Source organism: Macaca nemestrina, chromosome 7 (genome assembly GCF_043159975.1).
Source record: "Macaca nemestrina isolate mMacNem1 chromosome 7, mMacNem.hap1, whole genome shotgun sequence".
In the NCBI taxonomy this organism is placed as follows: Eukaryota; Metazoa; Chordata; class Mammalia; order Primates; family Cercopithecidae; genus Macaca; species Macaca nemestrina.
The window spans coordinates 88,717,592-88,738,002 of record NC_092131.1 but is presented as its reverse complement, the minus strand read 5'-3'; the positions used below and the strand labels follow the sequence as shown (position 1 = coordinate 88,738,002).

General features: G+C 33.6%; 1 protein-coding gene across 1 annotated transcript in view; it reads right to left on the bottom strand.

Annotated features, from left to right (window-relative positions):
- Nucleotides 1–10,900: 10,900 nt before the first annotated feature.
- LOC105499210 (olfactory receptor 4K1) overlaps nt 10,901–20,411 on the bottom strand; it is a 43,561-nt gene continuing 34,050 nt past the window's right edge. Inside the window, exons 3-5 of the mRNA XM_024786895.2 lie at nt 17,120–17,202; nt 16,570–16,672; nt 10,901–12,008 (exon numbers count right to left, since the gene is read on the bottom strand). Of these exons, the coding sequence (XP_024642663.2) occupies nt 11,054–11,989 (936 nt within the window). The 5' untranslated portion in view covers nt 11,990–12,008; nt 16,570–16,672; nt 17,120–17,202 and the 3' untranslated portion in view covers nt 10,901–11,053. The remainder of the gene's footprint in view (nt 12,009–16,569; nt 16,673–17,119; nt 17,203–20,411) is intronic.

The following is a 20,411-nucleotide window of genomic DNA, read 5'->3' as shown; positions in this document are numbered from 1 at the left end:
AAGTGATCCTCCCAACTCTAAAATAACAAAGTTGTGCCCAATTATATTCTCTGCTCTTTCTGAACTATACATCAACATGCTCACTTTTATCTTGCTACTTCAGTCCCATGCTTGTGTTAGCAGTGCCAATAATAGCAATAATTCACTATTTTGTTTTATATTAGGCTTTCACACCCAAACCCCAAGTCCTCATGCTCAAAAACCCAGGTTGCCTTGACTGTAGGAATAACTGTAGCCCAGAATCCCTTTATCTCTCTGAATGGCAACATGTAGAGTTGCTCTTAAGCTTGATGTGATTAAATTCCACATACCAATTTTGAGATAAATCTCAGGAAAGTAACAACAGGGTGAAGAAGAGAAGCTTCCAAGACTTTTTTTAAAATAATTTTAAAAAGGGGATCACAGGAGCCTATAAGGAACTATTTAAAGATCATGACACTCCCCAAAGTCTCAGATAGCCAATCCCATGAATTGCGAAAGCCAATTAAAAAACGAACTTTGTTAAATGAATTCATCTTTTGGCTATGGGAGTTATTAACACTATTTTGGTTGCTTCTCCCCATATCAAGATGGTAAGAACTTTTAAATTGTTTGCCCATAATTGCAAATGAGAACATATGTCATTGAGAGAGAAATGTAGTGACCTCAAAGTTTGCAACAGCTACATTTGCCCTCATTTAACGTTCTGCCTCTATCCATGTGCTTTCTTTGTCCTTGTGTAAAGTGACTGTGCCAGTACGCACTAGTACACATGCACAGGGCCTGAAGAAAATTAGATCCAAAGAAATATAAATCCAGCAATGGGTCTAAGAAAATTAGAATTTTGTTTTCTCTAATCTTGTACTTCTTCCTTCTCTTGAAAATTTTTATGCCAAAGGTTTTCAAATTCCATACAACACAATATTTTGCCAAGATTATCCAATATTGTAATTGTCACTACACAGTACTTGACCATACAAGAGAATCAGAAAAGAATCTTAGACATAAGTGGGTAAAACTGCCCAGATATAAAAATAGCTTGCTTTGGGATATTGTGGAAACATATCCCATCAGAGCTGTAGAAGGACTTAGGAAATCTACAGAGAGGAGCAAGCGACAAAGACAAAAGTAAATGTTGTGACACAGAGTGAGTGCCCAGGAAATTTGATCAGCCTAATGGAGGAGAGGAGCCCAGTCGTCAGCCCAGATGGATAGACCACGTTTCTTCTTCACATCTTCTCTTTAATTTTCACAGGCATTTCAATTCTTCTGTTTCCAAATCTAATCCTCCTTTAGTCTCCCTTTTCCCAGGTAATGGCATTTCTATTGCCCCACTGTTTTCAGCCAGAAACTTCACTCCTTCTGTTTTCTCACTCCCACATCCAGTCCTGTTGTGCCTTTCTCTAAAATATTCCCAATCCATTAAAGCTTTCTATTAAAATTTCCCTTGTCTAAACCTTCCCTATCTTTATGCTTCAATGTTTCAAAGGCCTTCTAATAATCTCCAACTCTCTACACTGATTTTTTTCCAGTCAATTTATCCTGAATGCTCAGAGCAGTCTTTAAAAATAAGATAAATCTTTAAAAATAAGATAAATAAGTCAAACAACTTTAAAATGATAAACATGCAGTCATTCCTCTGTATACATGGGTTCTGTGTCTATGGATTCAATCAATCACAGATCAAAAGTATTCAGAAAAAAACAATTCCACAGATCTTCAAAATCACAACTGAAATTTGCAACACACCAAGTACTACATTGAATTCACTTAAATTAAGTGATATGTAGACATTGTATTAGATATTATAAGTAATTTAGAGATGATTTAAAAGTATACAGGAGAATGTACATAGGTTATATGCAAATGCTACACCACTTTATACCAGGGACTGAAGCATCCATGGGTTTTGGTATCTGCAGGGGTCTTGGAACCAATTCCCCATAGACACCAAGGGACCATCATAGTCCCCATTGCTCTAGGAATGTAATCCAATCTCCATAATGAGCCCTTGCTATCCTGTATTTTACATATTAATCTTCAGCTTCATCTCTTCTCACTCATTGGTCATTCACTAAATTCCTGCTTTCATTTTCTGGAACACACATCCCTTTCCACTTCAGGGAGTTTCCATTTCTCTTTTGTCTGCCTGAATATTGTTTCCTTTGGCTCTTCTCATGTATATCCTTCTCACAGGAACTAAACAAAAGGTTATTCATCACACAGAGCACAGAGGGGCTTTTTCTAAGCGCCATTCCCCGCTCTTCACTCCTATTTCTTTTTTCATCTCACAACATTATTTACTACCTTCCTAACGCTCATTAAACTTTTAATTTGTTCTTTTGATTTTCTTACATGTTTTTGTTTCTCTCTCCTTCCTGCATCTCCACTCCAAGACTGTAGGGCCCGTGTGGGGAAAAACTGAGTCTCTTAGGATCACTATCGTCTCCCCAACACCTGGCCCAGAACCTAGCAAATAGTAGATGCCCACAGAATATTATTGATTCACTGAATAAATGAATGTACAAGTGGCCTTGAGGTGGTTACTTTTTACCTTTCAAAAATACCATAAAACTCTTTTTTAAAAAAATGAGAATGTTATAATGGGGTCATACGTATGTTTTTATTGACACCAGCTTGTTTTACTCAACATAATGCCTTTGAGATTCACCCAAGTTACTCTGTGAATCAATAGTTGGTTCCTTTATATTGATGAGTGGTATTCTGCACTGACTCTGGACTTGGCCATGTGTCTTGTTCTACCAAAAGGAATAATAGCGCAAGAGAGTTTTACATTGGGACTGCCATCTAGTGTTACTATTGGAATACTGAAGCCACCATGTAATTGAGCCTAAGCCAGTCTTCTGGAAGATAAGAAGCGATGATGTCCTGGTAAATGTTTAAGAGCTGGTTCTTGGGGTAAAGTGGGCAGAGAAGGCTCTGATTTGTAGTATTTTCCTGTGTCTGTGGTACAAATACTCCCACTATGGCAGATTTCAAGCCACTAAGTATATAATAACTACCTCACAAAACCCCTGATAATATAAAATAAGCTCTCATTCAGGTATAAGTCAGCTCCAGCTGATGACAGATGAGATGCCACGTGGAGAGAATTTGGGGGCCTGGCTGACAGTAAACTAGCTCGTGTTGCTAACCTGGCAACTACCAGACATATGAGTGTGGTCAGGATAGATTGTCCAGCTCACCCAGACTCACCAGACATCCTAGTAGAGATCAGACATATTGGCCCAGACCAGAAAAGGTTCTCAACCTGGTTTGTGAACAGATATAAAATGGTTCCTAGTTTAATTCAATAAATTTTGAGGTGGCTTAATATGGAGCAAAATCGAATGAATACAATTGGCTATCATGTCATTCCATATCACCTATAGGTATCTTGAATATTATAAATAAACAAATGATAAGCAGTTTCTGAAAAAAAATGAGTCTGCAAGACACCATGAAAAGTAGTAAAATGTTTGTTTTACTGAGATAAGTGGCTATGTTGTTGTCATATTGCTAGTGTACTTCTAGGTTCATGTGGAACTTGAATTATTTTTTTTTAAACAGTGAAAATACGGGTTGTAATACCAGGAGTAAAAATGAGCTGTTGACGCTAGCATCCCATCCTAGTTGATGTTACATTTTTTTTCTTTTCATTATACGTTGTTGTGACAATTGTTATAGAACATTTCACACAAGTTTCCTGTAATAAACTGTACGTTAATACTAGTGGTCAATGTCGAGAACCAGACCCAAAGCTGAAACCAAATATTTGAAACACAAAGATTTAGAGATGTTCTGCTCCTCTTCTTTTAAGAAAAGACAGAATTCATATCATCCTGGTGGTACAATAGGAACTGAGCTAATATTTTAAATTGAATTTTAATGCCAGATAATTTGCATAGAAATGAACCAAAATAAACCACTCAGAATTAGGTCCCTTCTTGTACAGTTGGACAGTAAAGAGATTTAACCATTATGGACCTATGTAACAATAAGGGGAAGAAAGCACAGAAAACAGCCTTGATCGTCATTCTCATGCCCTAAAACAAGATATTTGGATTTTCTTCTTTACATGGACTCTTAGGATATGTATATATGTACTGTATAAACTCATTTCCTACTTTGTAAAACGAAACCCATTACCATAAGTCTGAATTCCCTCAACTTTCTCTCTTAAGTATCTAACTTTCTCTCTTAAGTGTCTAACTTAAGAGATACAATATTCAACTTTATATAACTTTCTTAACACATCATTAAGAAAGTTATGTGTTAAGAAAATTATATAAATGCATCTCTTCTCATTTATACCCTAAATTCTTGAGATCAATTATTACATCATGTCATTTGTCCCGAGGTCATCATCTCCCATTCATTTCTCTTGAAGTTTTGTTTCGTTGTTTGTTTCATTCTCCACCCTTTTCCATTCTGGGCCCCTGTTGGCTCACTATCATGGCTGCATTATCTGGGCTTTTCTGCCTCTCGCCTTTACTGAGATTGGAGAATGAAAGGAACTGGCAGGAGATTAGAGGGAAGGAGAAAAAGGTCTAGATTTTACTTCTGTTTCTCCTCCCTGCCACTTCACTAGAATTCTTCTAGTAATCTACCCTTGAGTATTTATATCTTGTAGGTCCCTTTATGGCTCTAGCTCTCATCAGTTTCTAACCCTCTTCTTGTCTCTTCAGGCAAAGAGTAATGAAGTTTCCTGCTGGTTCTGGTGATAGGATGCCTCATTTAATCCTGCCAATATTTTTATAGATAGCTGATCCTCGTATTATATTGAAAATATATATTCAAATATATATATATTCAAATATATATTCAAATATATATTCAAATATATATATGCCAAATATGTTTGATGTTTCCTTCTGTGACCTTGACTAATACACTTCTTGACCCATTTTAATGGGTCCGCTTCCTGCTCAACACTTACAAAAATGTGACCCACCAAGCTATTTCACTAAATAAATGGCCTCTGGTTTTAGGGGAAATTTTGTCATTCTCCTGTGAGAAGGTGCTAAAAGTATTTTTTTTAATAACATGTTTTTTTCTTTATATTTTTCTATATATTCAATTACCTACTGAGTATCTCCACTTGTTTTTATATGCACACTTCAAATTCATTATGGGGAATATTCAACTTATCTTTCCCATATATGACAAATAATAAAGATATTTTTTTAAATGAATGAACTCCTGGAGTTGTGTATTGTCTTGCTAGCTCCTCAAGCAAGAAAATTTTGCACCAATTTTGTTTCTCCCTTACCTTCAAATGTAGTCAATTAATAGGAATTATCTATACAAACTTTAAATATTTCTGAGTCTGTTCAATTCTATTTTACTGTGATCCTCAACTAGCCCAACTTCATTACACACTGGATTGATGCAATAGGTGTCATCAACTTATCTCATTTTCTTTATGATTTTTTATTTCTAATACATTTTCTGTGATCAATCAAATTGCTTATTCTAAATAGATAACATTAAACCTCCTACAATACCTCAATCTTTCCATTGTACTTTTAGCAAAGTTGAGATTTCTTAGTAAGACTTACAACATCATTCTAAAATTAATTTCTCTACCCAGGCTTATTTCCCACTCTCTTTGTTATTAGTTTGAGTAATTCTAGCTAATGTAACAAAGTATCATAAAATTTTAGGTACTTAGCCACATGAAATGATATATCTGCTCATGTAACTGTGCTCAGTAGTGTTATGGTTGGTGACTGGTCACCTGTCAGTGATTGAGCAACCCAGGTTTCTTCCATCTCTATTTTTGAAAAGTTTTATTTTGGTTTTATTTGTCTCATAATAATTTTACATATTTATGGGGCACAGTGTGATGTTTCAATACAGGCATACATTCAGTAATGATAGAATCAGGGTATTTAGCATATTCATTATCTAAAACATTGATCATTCGTTTGTGGTACGGACTTTTAAAATCCTCTCCTCTAATTATTTTGAAGTATGCAATATTAACTATAGTCACCCTGCAGCCAATAGAACCAATAAGCACTTGGGTGATGAAATAATTTGTGCAACCAACTCCCATGATACAAGTTTACCTATGTAACAAACCTGCACATGTACCTCTGAACTTAAAATAAAAGTTTTAAGTAAAAGAAATGCTACTGATTTTTTTAGGTTGATACTGTATCCTGCAACTTTACTGAATTTGTTTATCACTTCTTAGAGCTTTTTGGTTGAACCGTTATATAAAATCTATGTATAAAATCATGTCATCTGCAAATAGAAACAATTTGACTTCCTTCTTTCCAATTTAGATCCCTTTTATTTATTTCTCTTGCCTAATTTCTCTGGCTAGGACTTCAGTACTATGTTAAATAAAATTGATGAAAATTGACCTCTGTGTCTTGTTTCAGATCTTAGAGGAAAAGTTTTCAACTTTTCCCTGGTTAGCTGTGGTTTGTCATTTTTGACCTTTATTGTGTTGAGGTACATTTTGTTGAGAGTTTTTATCAAAGAGCATTGTTGAATATTGTCAAATACTTTTTCTGTTTATCAAAGTGATAAATTAGTTTTTATCCTTGATCCTGGTTAATGTGATGTATCACATTTATTGCATTATGTAGCTTGTATTATCTAAAATGAATCTCATTTGATCATGGTGAATGATCTTTTTAATGAGCTGTTGAATTTGGTTTGCTAGTATTTTCTTAAGGATTTTTGCATCTATTTTTATCAGAGATATTGTCCTGTAGTTTCATTTTTTTGTTGTGTCTTTGACTGGTTTTTGCATCAGAGTTATGCCCGCATTGTAGAATGAGTTTGGATGAATTCTCTCATCTTCAATTATTTTGAAATAGTTTGAAAAGTATTGATAACGTCCTTTAAAATGTTTGGTAGATTTTCAGCAGTGAAGCCATCAGATCTGGAACTTTTCTTTGATGAGAGACTTTTTATTATAAATTCTATCTTGTTGCTCACTATTGGTTTCTTCAGAGTTTCTACTTTTTCATAATTCAATTTTGGCAGGTTGTATATGTATATGTTGGCATGTAGTTGTTCATAGTAGTCTCTTAGAATCCTTTGTATTGCTGTTACATCAGTTGTAATGTATACTTTTTTATCTCTGATTTTATTTGAACCTTCCCTCTATTTTTCTAAATTAATCTAACTAAAGGTTTGTTTCTGTTCAAAAGACTCACTATGGATTTCTGTATTGTTTTAGTAACTATTCCACTTATATCTGCTCTCATCTATTTCTTTTTTCTACTAATTTTGTGTTTGTTCTTTTTGTTCTAGTTCCTTGAGGTATGATGTTAGACTGTTTATTTGAGTTTTTTTGTCTCTTATGGTACAGGTGTTTATTGCTATAAACTTCCCTCTTGGAACTGCTTTTGCTGTATTCCATAGGTTTTCATATATTGTGTTTCCAATTTCATTTGTCTCATGAAGTGTTCGAATTTTCTTTTTAACTAATTCATCAATCCATTTGTTATACAGGAGTATGTCGTTAAATTTACATGTATTTAAATGGTTTCTAAAGGTTTTCCTGTTAGTGATTTCTAGTTTTATTCCATTGTGGTCAAAAGAGATACTTGATTTTGGTTTTTATAGATTTGCTGAGATTTGTTTTGTGGCCTAATATCTGATCTACCCTGAAGACACTCCCATGTGCTGATGAGAAGAATGCATCCTCTTCAGCTGTTGAGTGGGATGTTCTGTGAATATCTGTTATGTCCACATGATCTAGAGTGCGCTTTATATTTGTTGTTTTTTGCTGAATTTTTGTCTGGATGATTTGTCCTTTGCCAAAAGTGAGATGTTGAAGTCCTCTATTATTATTGCATTGGGGTCTATCTCTCTCTTTACATTTAATAATATTTGCTTTATACATCTGGGTATTCTGGTTTGAGATTTATATATATTTGTAGCTGTTATATCCTCTTACTGAATCAACCCCTTCATCATTATTATATCATGACCATCTTTGTCTCTTTTTACAGTTTTTGAATTAAAGTCTATTTTATCTGATCTAAGTATAGCTACTCTTGCTCTCTTTTGATTTCCATTTGCATGGCATATAATTTTCTTTTCTTTATTTTTAGTCAATATGTGTCCTTACAGGTGAAGCGAGTCTCCTGTAAGCAATATATAGTTGTATGTTTTTAAAATACATTTTGTTGTCTTTTAATTACAGAATTTAATACATTTATATTGATGGTTATTATTGATAGGCACGGATTTACTATTGCCATTTTGTTGATTGTTTTCTAGTTATTTTATAGGTCTTTGTTTCTTTCTTCCTCTCTTGTGTTTACTCTTGTGGTTTCATGGTTTATTCCATTCTCTTTTTCATTTGCGTATATGCTGTAACTTTTTTTCTTTGTTGTTACTCTGGGTCTTTCATAACAAATCTTATAGTTCTAAAGATCTAAATTTCTTTGGATATTCTTGCCTCTGTATTTCCATATAAATTTTAGAATCAGCATGTCAATTTGCTCAAATGTATTATTAGAAATTTGACTGAGATTACATTAAATATATGGATCAATTTGGGAAAAATTAACCGTTATCAAACAACATTGCTAAATGCACTAATTTTAATAGCTTAAAATATTTTCTACATATATACAGAAATGCATATATAGATGCATATATACAGAGAAAAAGTTTTTCTAAAAATATTTTTTTTCTAAGTGTATATTTTATTGCTATTTTGTCTCATACCGTCTGGAATCTTCAGCACATTGAATAGAAATCGTGATAATAATATTTTATGTCTCATTCTTAATCTTAAAGGAAACATATTTTAATTGTAATATGTAGTCTCCAGAATTGTGACATAATAAATTTCTTTTTCTTTAGCCACCCATTTTGTAGAAATTTGTTATGGTTGCCCTAGTAAACTAATACAACATCCAAACATTGAAATCCAAATCTATTCTTTCCATGTCTTTTTTACTTCAGGAGTAAGAAATCAGTTTTCTTTCTCATTTCTGTAGTACATTTCTCCACTATGACATTCTTCAAAACCTAGATTGTATTTTAATTATTTGTATTTAATTTCTGCCATATTTGATACTAAGATTTTGATGGAAAGGGTTAATTCACATTTGTATAATTCTGATAATATATTTTATACACAGTGTAAATTTATTTCTTATTGAATATATTTAATTTGGTTTCTAAGTTGGTGCTAATAAATGATCACTGCAAAATTCTAAATTTAGAGTTGTACATTTTAATAAGGGAAAACAGAGAGAGTGCTCCCATACATCATCAGTTTTGTTTACTTGACAGGCAGAAGGAGCAAAAGTCTACCTGCACAGAATTCATACCCATCCAGGTGCCTGCAGAATTACCTTTTCAAAAGTAATAGCACTAAAGCTATTTGTATGTTTTATGCTTCACAAGGTGACTTTATTTCCATTATATCCTCTTGTGTCACATAGTTGCTGCAAAATAGCTATTTTTAACAACTTTATTTTACATATGAGAATACTGAGAATGAGAGCAGTGAAATGACCTCATTTTTGAAGTATATAGTCAACACCTTTTCACTTTCACTAGTGGTCAGGAGAAAATAATACTACCAAAAATATCATCACTAGTTTCATGTTTATTGTGTGTCCAAAATGTTTTTGGCACCATATGAAAAATATAACAGGTAGTCAAGTTTAACAGGTCATTATGTTTGAGAGTGTACAAATGAAGTTGACCAAAAATAATCTGAAGCTCAAAAAAAAAAAAAAACCAGCTAAACATAAACAGTATGATGATTTAACAGGACTGTGTATCTATATCTAATATTTTGCTTCCACTAGGACTTAGCATGCAGAGTTAATATCTGTACACATAGCCACTAACATAACTCTTGTAATTAAAATACAAATCTAGAGTGGTGACAATCACAGGCTTTATATTTTCCATAAAGTAGTTCTTTTTTTCATTGTTATTATAGAATACAATTAGTCTTTCTATTCCAAGAACTTTTGATAATGCAAATCTCAGGGAGAAGTACATAAGAAAACTTTTAGCTGGGAAATGAAACTATACTTAACAGACGCTTTTAATCACTAGTATTAGAGGTACATACATTTTACTTTTCGCTCTTCTGTTTTCAAACAAATATGAAATAATAGATTTCAGTTTGGGTCTTCAGTAGCAAATGATTTGTATCATTCTGTACATTTATATTTTTTAGATACTTAACTTTTTCTTTGAACTTAAATATTCAACATCTGCCATATTTGCAAACAGTTTCAAAGATATTTAAAATTTTCTGTGAATAATGTGGAATTCATTATAGCCAATTTATTCTACTTTAAAAATAAGTAGGCTTGTGAAAAATGTATATATATACACACACACATATATATGTGTATATATATACACACACACATATATACACATGTATATTTATTTATATATATATATGTTGTTGATGGCACCAAATACCTAGAAAATTTTGTAGAAAGCAAAAATTTGTGTCAAATAATCTAAAGGAAAACAGAAAAAATATAGGAACAAAACAGTAAATAGGGAAAACTATAAATACACAAATATAACCAAATGATAAATTGCTAAAATACTTAATACATAAGATAAAGAAAAGCTAAAAATGTATAACAACAAGGTGAAATCCATGTTGTAAAATGTAATACTTTTTCTACTATGTCAGTGTATGTTGTAATGTTATAAATAAATTGGGTAAAGATATCAGAAATTCAGTATGCCTGTACATTTTGATTGTCAGGTCTAAATGTATCATGTATTCAGTTGAAGAGAATCACAAGCTTAGTAACATCAATAACATTTTATGCACATTGGAATCTCTAAATTCTTTATAAAATATTTTAAGTATTACTAAATATTTTCAAGACAATTTATACTTTAGAATTATAAACAATGAAAAAAATAGTTAACATTATATATAAATAGAATCAGAGACTGACTTGATGCAATTCCCTTGATTTAAAACAAAAAGCCAATTCTGTAACTCAACAACCCATATCGCTGGCAAAGATGGTTGGCATGACACTGTGATACACTGGAGGATCTTCATTCTAATTCAGGATTATGCTTCTTCATAGCAATCTTAGTTTTTCCAGGAGTTCACATGACGGTTTCTCAGCTTCCACATGGCTGATTTAACATCTTCATTCCTCAGAGAGTAGATAATGGGGTTCAACAAGGGAGTACAAACAGTGTAGAAGACAGAAAGAAATTTGTCTACAGAAAGTCTGCTAAAAGGCCATATATAGAAATAAATGCAAGGTCCAAAGAAAAGAATCACCACTGTGATGTGGGCAGTTAATGTAGAAAGAGCCTTGGATGACCCACTGGAGGACATGCGTCGGACACTGATCAAAATGATCATGTAGGAAATAATTAAAGCCAGAAAACAGCTCAATGATATCAGTCCACTATTTGTTAGGGTCATAATTTCCATTTCATATGTATCCATGCAAGCTAGCTCTATCACCAAGGGAAGGTCACAAAAGAAGCTATCCACCTCATTGGGACCACAGAATGGCAGGTCCACTGTAAAAGCCAAGTGGCTCACAGAATGAAGAATACCCACCGCCCAGGAAATAGACACAAAAATTATACATAGCCTCTGGTTCATAATTGTACCGTAGTGCAGGGGCTTACATACGGCTATAAATCTGTCATATGCCATAGCTACGAGCAACATCATCTCACTCCCAACAAAACTGTGAAGGAGGAATATCTGGGCCATGCAACCCTCAAAGGAGATAGTCTTGTGCTCAACAAAAAAGTCTACAAGCATCTTGGGGGTGGCAAAGTTAGACTGACAGATATCAATGAAAGAAAGGTTACTGAGCAAGAAGTACATAGGAGAGTTCAAACGGGAGTCAAAAGAAATAATGATAATAATTAAGACATTGCCTAGCACCGATGTCACATAGACTACAGAAAAGATGGCAAAAAAGAAAATTTGAAGTTCCCGGGAATTAGAGAGTCCCAACAGTACAAACTCAGACACCACCGATTCATTTGTGCGAGCCATGTATCCAATATGCGGTTACCTAAAAAAAGAAATCAGTAAAATATCACAACGATTGGCATTACAATACCTCTAGTTTATAAACAAAAGAAATATAGTCAATTTAATTAAGTTATTTATATTTATATATATACTCAATTGACCAGTATTTAACACCCATGACTCCTATGAAAGTTGAAAGAGTATGAAAAAGAGGATTAGATATGAATCCCTGTCCCTGTCATAATTAGAAAAAAAATACACACACTAAAAAAAACTAAAATATAAAACCAGAAACAGGAAAGTATAAGTGACAATACTTTAATAGCGTAAGTATTAATAAGATTAAAGAGATTATGCCAAAGTGGTAAAATAAGTTTTAGCTCGAATAACTTTTATTTTTGTGCTAAAACTTCTTAAAAGCTTGAAATTTGCTAGCCAAAAATGAAGGAAAAGTCTGTTATTTCAGGCAAAAGGAATAACAGGAATAAAGATACAAAGGTAAAAATATAAAGATGTACTTTATTCAGGAACCTGTGAGTTGAGCGGCCTGACTGGAGGAGAGGGCGTGCTAAGAAACAATAATTATTAAATTACCAATGGTAGGTCGGGAGCAAATCGTTAATGCAATTAGCCTTAAACACAAGACTAAGTGGAACTGAGAATCATAATGTTCTTGAAACTACTTTAAGAAACAATAAAAGCGGTTGGGCACGGTGGCTCACGCCTATCCTCCCAGCATTTTGGAAGGCTGAGTCGGGTGGATCACCTGAGGTCAGGAGTTTGAGACCACCCTGGCCAACAAGGTGAAACCCCGTCTCTACTAAAAATACAAAAAAAAAAAAAAAAAAAAAAAAAAAAAGCTGGGTGTGGTAGTGGGTGCCTGTAATCCCAGCTAGTTGGGAGGCTAAGGCAGGAGAATTTCTTGAACCTGGGAGGCAGAGGTTGTGACTCTGCACTCCAGTCTGGGCAACAAGAGAGAAACTCTGAAAAAAAAAAAAAAAGAAAGAAAGAAAGAAAAATGGAAGGAAGGAAGGAAGGAAGGAAGGAAGGAAGGAAGGAAGGAAGGAAGGAAGGAAGGAAGGAAGGAAGGAAGGAAGGAAGGAAGGGAAACAATAGAAACAATTTGCCATAATAGAGAAGGAAAAGCCAATGGTGACCCTCTGAAAGTTTCTCTGAAGGTCAAAAACATTCCCTTTCAACCTTTTAACAAACAGTTAATCAAAGTTCACCTTCTGTCACATAAAGACCAGTCAACGATAAATGAAACAATAACTAAGAATGTGTTTTCAGTCTCTTTCTTCTGTCTTTTATCTCTTTCTACACATGCCTGACAAACTTGAATTTGTCAAAATCTGTAACACATTTCAGGAATGGTCCTTTAGGAAATATCTCATATGGTTCATTTCAAATGCATAAGAAGTTCTCAGAAAAAAAAAAGCTAACTAGCACATAAATTGCCTCTTAAATGTGTTTGTTTGTTTGAGACAGAGTTTGGCTCTTGTTGCCCAGGCTGGAGTGCAGTGGCGCCATCTTGGCTCACCACAACCTCCACCTCCTGGGTTCAAGCAATTCTCCTGCCTCAGCCTCCTGAGTAGCTGGTATTACAGGCACCTGCCACCGCGCCCGGCTAATTTTGTATTTTCAGTAGAGACAGGTTTTCTCCATGTTGATCAGGCTGGTCTCGAACTCCCGACCTCAGGTGATCCTTCCGCCTCGGCCTCCCAAAGTGCTAGAATTACAGACATGAGCCATTAAACATTTTTTGACATTTTCTTAACACATGTGGCCACTTGGTCCCAGAGAAAACCCTACACAACCTTCCTGAAGTGGTTCAGTAAACATTTTTTAACTTAGCTCTGTGTATCCAACATTAAACAGCAGATACTTATTTGTCCTTATACTAATTGAAGCTCTGCACTCCTCCATATTCTTCAGTGGTTTGTTAGAACCAGGTTAATTAGATATGACCAAAATAATAAATATTATATATTTTAAAAGTTAAAATTGTATAGGTAACCATAAACCAATTTAAAAAGTATTTAAACTGTGTCTAAGCTTTCATTATGTCATTTTAACCTGGATGTTGAAGAACTATATCCTACACTTTCAGGGGCTTCCATGTTTACATATGGTTAAAATATGTAATTTTAAGAAGAATGCAGAAACCTAAGTTACTCAAGAATGTAAATGGATCAATGAGTCATGAACTGACCTAACTACAAGTTTCCATATGGGATCTCGTTTCCATGTGGAAGATTTGGGGCAATGCTGGCATGTCTAATCATGTGTATACATGAGCAGGGGAAACAAAGTAGCAAAGAAACATTGAAAAAGAAAGATATTCCCATTCCTAAGAGTAAAAAAATTCCTAAAGAGCTATAGTTATGAATTTAAAAAGATAAAATTTGACACCATGAGGGACTGCTTATAGCATTCTATTCATTGTGGAAAGCCTATTAAATATGATTATTTAATAGAATAAAACATTATTTATTTTCATAGGTTATTAAGCAAAAGTTTTCCTTGACACAGAGCATGCAAATAAATTTAGATTCTACTACTATGGGTATGGAATATATGCCAGCTCATTATACAATAATAATAATGAACCATTATAATTACAGTAAAAAAATACTCCATAATTGAAATGTCATTTGTGATAAGATTTACCACTTAAATGAACCGCACAGTATTTTGTACATACATCTATCACAGCAAATACTAGAAAATGTGCTTTATATAAAAAATAATAATAATAACATTTATAGCACTTTCTATGTTCTAAGCAGTCTCCTAAGCATGTGGCATGCATTTGTACTCCTTTAATGCTCAAAATAACCCTACAGAGTGGCTACTGTTCAAATATGCATTTTAAAATTGAGGGAACTAAGGCACAGAGAAGCTTAGGCTAAGTAAATTGCCCAAGTTTATACTACTAGTAAGTTGTATACTTGTAGTAATGACTCCTATAGTAGACTGGGAGATGCTTCTGCACAAAGCTAAATCTTATGAGTGATAGAACAGAGTGGTGGGGCTCTAAAGTGGGACAGGCTTGGATTCAATCTCAGCTCCTAAAATTTCTAATGGAATGAACAGTTCCTTGACTTTTCTCAACTCCTTTTCTTTTTTCTTTTTTTTTTGTTATTATACTTTAAGTTCTAGGGTACATGAGCATAACGTGCAGGTTTGTTACATATGTATACTTGTGCCATGTTGGTGTGCTGCACCCATCAACTCGTCAGCACCCATCAACTCCTTTTCTAACATGTGAAATGGCGATGTCACTTGTTACATTTCAGAGTGGAACATAACAGGCATTTACACGGGAGTGGGGATTGAAAGAGACGAAAGAGGGTGCTCAAGAGGACAAAGGGGGAGAAAGAGGGAGAAGAGACGGAACAAGAGAAGGAAGAGGAGGAGGAGGAAAAAAAAGAAGGAAAAGGAGAAGGAAGAAGAAAGAGAAGAAAACATGATTAACAAAAAATTGTTAAATAATGTTAGTGGTATTATTCCTTTTTCAAAAATCATCTTATCTTTGAAAAATATATCTTTTGAAAATATCCAAATTTCCCACAAATTATATCTTTTCAATATCTAACAAATGATAAGGTTTTTAGTCTTATTTTTCAAAATGTAAGAAACAACTAGAAATTCCTCTCCAAACTAACTTCCTACGATTTTTTTAATGCAAGTAGAACAGATCAGATTCAACATTATATCTCTTTTTCTTCTTAATAATTAAGGTAGTTACCCAATAGTATAGACAAGTAACATTTGCTACTTTCTAGCTGTGTGACTGAACCTAAAACATAGAACTGGATTATCTCTAAAGCTAGTTTCATTTCTAAAATTCTAAGTGCAGAGGCGGTTATGGAAACACATGGAGTTTATAAAAGTCTGAATTCCTTGGGCAGTCTGCAGAGCACCCAGAAGCTTCTTCATTATTGAATCAATCATTTTGTCATTGCCACTATACCTCAGAGACAGGAATGTTTTCAGATCCCAAAATACACCATAAGAAGATTTCCCTCTTCTTCATGTAAAACCAAGTTGGGTATGAAAGGGTTGCTGTTAGATTAATATCTATCTATACAACGTGTCAATAGAACTCTGAAATCATAAGCATGATACTTTTTCTTGTCTTTATTTTCATGTATAATACTTGATTACCTATAAGCCTAGAAGCAAACAATAAAGGATATCCTACTGACCATTACTCTACTGTGTATAGCTACACCTTTCTTCATTTGAGGCAAATTTTGATAGCCAATAAATATTTGTTAAACTAATGGCTACAGAGTCACTGAACAGAAAGCATAAACGGGTCAGGGAAGGGAAAGATAATGGTTGTAACATATGTTCCTCTGACTATGAGATTTTGATCCTCTTCTTACCAGGGTTGCCCAAAAGCAGTACAGTGGAAGAATGATATAGACAGAGAAGTGGAGAACAGGAATGTTCTTCCAGAGGGAGTTTTCAATTTGAGACAACAATAACTTCCACTTTGCTATCTTCTAGTTGCTGATTTTGCATCTATAAGAGATCTTGTTCATTATTTCTCTAGTGCAGCAATATGTTCACAATGAATGTATAATACTTACACTTTGGAAAAGTTGTCCAAGTCTTTGACTTCTTCCTTATTTTCTCCAGTTTGGTGTCCTCTAGTTTGTTTCTGTTTCCCACTTTTTCCTATGAGTCTTCATACTGAAAATATTTATAATATAGTGTTAACTGGACGCATTTTAACTTGGTTCCTTACACTATGCCATATGGAAGCGAGCCTCTCAAGTCCTGTCCTGAGGTGGTGAGGGCTCTGATCGTCTTGCACTCAACCGAGCAATGACAATATCTTTAGGCAATACAATATAAAGCCTTTTAACCTCATTCTAGAAAATTGATTTCATTGGTGAAGCAAGAAATCACCCTTTAGACCTCTTAGGTCACTTTCCAGTGGGAGTAATTATTTTTCACAAAATAATTTTCCAGAAATGGAAAAGAAAAAAAAATTGTTTGTTTTGCCAGCTAGTGGATACATACGAAGCAAAAGATTACTTGATTTTAACTGAGTATCAGTCAGCAAAGGAAGTATTTAAGTATTCAACTCCTGACTTTCTGTTAATAAAACAATCACACAATCTTAAAAATGATCACCTTGCCTCAGAGTGTTTCCTCCAATCACAAGGAGCCCACTGCTTCATAAGACAGTTCAATCTATGCTCCACTGTTTCTACCATCTGTAATTTAAAGAGTAAATCTATTAGCACTTCAATATTATGTTTCTTCAAATATTTAAAGAGGCTCTCATTTATTCCCTATATAAATTTATTTGTTTCCCAAAATACATCAACAGTCTTTTTCAACTATATTTTATAGAATAAGTTTTATAGATATCCACAGGTTCTGATGTAAGTTTCAAGTGGTGATCTTTAAGTATAGAAATTAAAGGTGAGAGTCCCTATTACTTAGTGTTTCTCTCTATCTTCCTATGTATCCTCTGTGTGTATACCCCTTAGTAAAATGTTCACATATATAAGCATCTGTGCAAAATGACACATATTGCAGCACTGACTGAAGGAGAGAGATACTGGAAAAAACCTAAGTACTTATATATAGAGAGAGAGTGGAGAATTATAATATTTTAGTGTGATGAAATACATTCAATGATTTAAATTGTTAAATAATATTTTGTACATATATATATAAGGTTAAAAACATAATGTTGAGGGAAAAAAAATTAAAGATTGTAAAATTATGTTCAAATTTTTATAAACCAAAAAAATGGACACACTTATGAATTAAATTTTAAAAATATCCAGACTACAAAGAAAAATTCTAAAATGCATAAAGTCTAATTTAACATCTTAAGCGAGAAATACAATGACAAACAGTTAAGAGACTACCACAATAGTAAAATAATGGTGGATTTCAGCAGCAATGATTCAGGGAAGACTCAGTGTCAACAAGCATCTGTTTTTACCAGACAAGCATAATCTTGACTGTTTTTCATGCTGTCTGGCTTCTAATGCTCATTTTCTGAAGCTGCTTCTCTAAATGTACTACCAAACATGCAGATAATGCCAAATCCTCCTAATAATTGTGTTTTGCTCAGGATGATTAGAAATAGTTTCTTTTGATTGCATAAAATAATCATTATTAAAATAATCTACAAAGGTTACTAGGAGATAAATTGTGTAAGAGTAGACAGGAAATATTTGCAAGAGAAAAATAACCAGAAATAACTTTACTAAAAAAAATAACAAAAGCTCCAAGGTGAAATATTTTGGTCCATGCTCTCTGTCTCTCTCTCTCTCTCCCCATATACACACACACACACAAAATGTGCAATATGTATAAAATGTATATATTAAATTATAAATATTTATATATAAAGAATAAATGGAACAGAATAGTATCCAGAAATTAACCAAATATATATAAATTATAATTTGTAATAATAGTTATTTATAATAATTTAAAGAAATATAGATTACTATATAAATGAAATTCATAGGAAAAGGTAAATTTCTATCTGCATAGATATAGTTATAAAAGCAAAATAAATTTTAATTGGATCAAAGATTAAGTTTGAAACATTAGAAAAAAAGCACGTGAAGATTTTTTAATAATCTTGGAGTTGGTAAGGCCTCTAAATCATGACATTAAAGAAGCCATAAATATATGGATATGTAATGGATAGAATTGACTGACTTAATCATTTTTAGATTTGATATATCAAAAACCCCACAATGAACATTAATAAAAATCGCAAACTATAAAATATGTGCAACACGTATGACCGAGACTAATTCCTTGTAAATCAAAATACTATTAGAAATGAAAATAAAGAAATATCAACAACTAAGTAGAAAAATGAGCACATACACAGGGAGTTCAAAAGAACAGACATACTTTACAACTCTATGACAATAATAAGACCTCTTTACCTTATAGATTGAAAAAAATGTCAACATAATTTGAAGTAATTTGGGGGAAAAATATGTTAAATCTTTGTCAATGAAAGTTTCATTAGAAACATACATTTTATACTTAGTGAATATATTTAAAGCAGAAAACAAGTCACATTTTCAATTAAGAGACAAAAAATGCCCAATTAAAAATAAAAACCCTATTTCTTATTTAGAGAAATAAACAAATAGGAATTTAAAATAAACAAATAGGAATTTTGAAAAAAACAAGCTTTTCGTTGTCAGTTAAATTGGCAAAGATGACAAAGAAAAGACACGCATTAGATACACACAGGAAAAAGACAAGCATAATTGAAGTCACAGAAGAAGAGAGCACAAAGCTAGAGCAATAGCTAAAGAGATTCTGGCTAACAGCTTTCCATAACTGAAGTATACTTCTAGCCATAGAACCAAGATGTTCAATAAACCACTAGTAATAAATAAATAAATAAATAAATAAATAATAAGCAAGCAAGATCATAGTAAATCCTAGAATTGCTGGGGCAGGAAGCACAAAATCCATAAGTGAATCAATGGGAATGTTGGGGAGAAAGTCCAATCTATTCCTCGCCTCTTCTTTGTTATCTATATGTGAGTATTTTAGCTACTGGTAATGCAAAATTACAAATTCACTGTCGTTTCAATGAATGTTTTACATTTTGGAGTTCACCATCTCAACAAATTTGAGTGTAATCTCAACAACAGTCTCTTATCTGAGGCTTATATATGCCATTCCAATGTTGTTTATGCCTGGAAGCTTCTCAGAAAAACAGATCTCATGATATGTCTCTACTGTCACACCTCTTCACTGTAAGTTCAATAAATTCCACCTTCTTCACTGTAAATACTTTTGTCTCTAATTCCAGAGACAATCTTTGTGGAATCCTATATCCATATATCGAACACTCTGTGTGCCCTGGAATTGTGTCTGGGGAGAAGGAATACAGGTAAGGAAGGAAAATTCATATCAGGAGTAGGAATGAATTCCAACAAAGACAAGTCACTACCCGCCCTTCAGAGGAAGGGGTGTGACACAGTTGATTTGACACCAAATGCATGTGGTCTCTCTGAGGAATGGCACCATAACAAGGCTGCAGCATGACTCCCTTCTGCCAACAGACCAAGCATTCAGGAGCTGTAGTAGTGGTATGAGACTAACCTTGATAAAAGAGAGTCCATGTTTTTGGTCCCTGATGGGCATTGCTGTGAAGTACAAAAATCTACACACTTAGAGCCCACTCACATAGGTTCATCCTCATTCTTCCCTCCCAGACTACTTTCCTCCAATTTTCAATTTTGATCTTCAAGACCCCTAAGAAGCTAGCAAAGCCATTTTTCAAAGCCCACGAATTCATGTTTATTTTTACTTATGACCAATTATCCATCTAAAGCTGATAACTAAGTGTGATGTTTATGGCTCTGGCCAATGAGAGAATTCTTCCTCATAAGTGTCTGTGAAGGTCATCTGAGTGAATTGT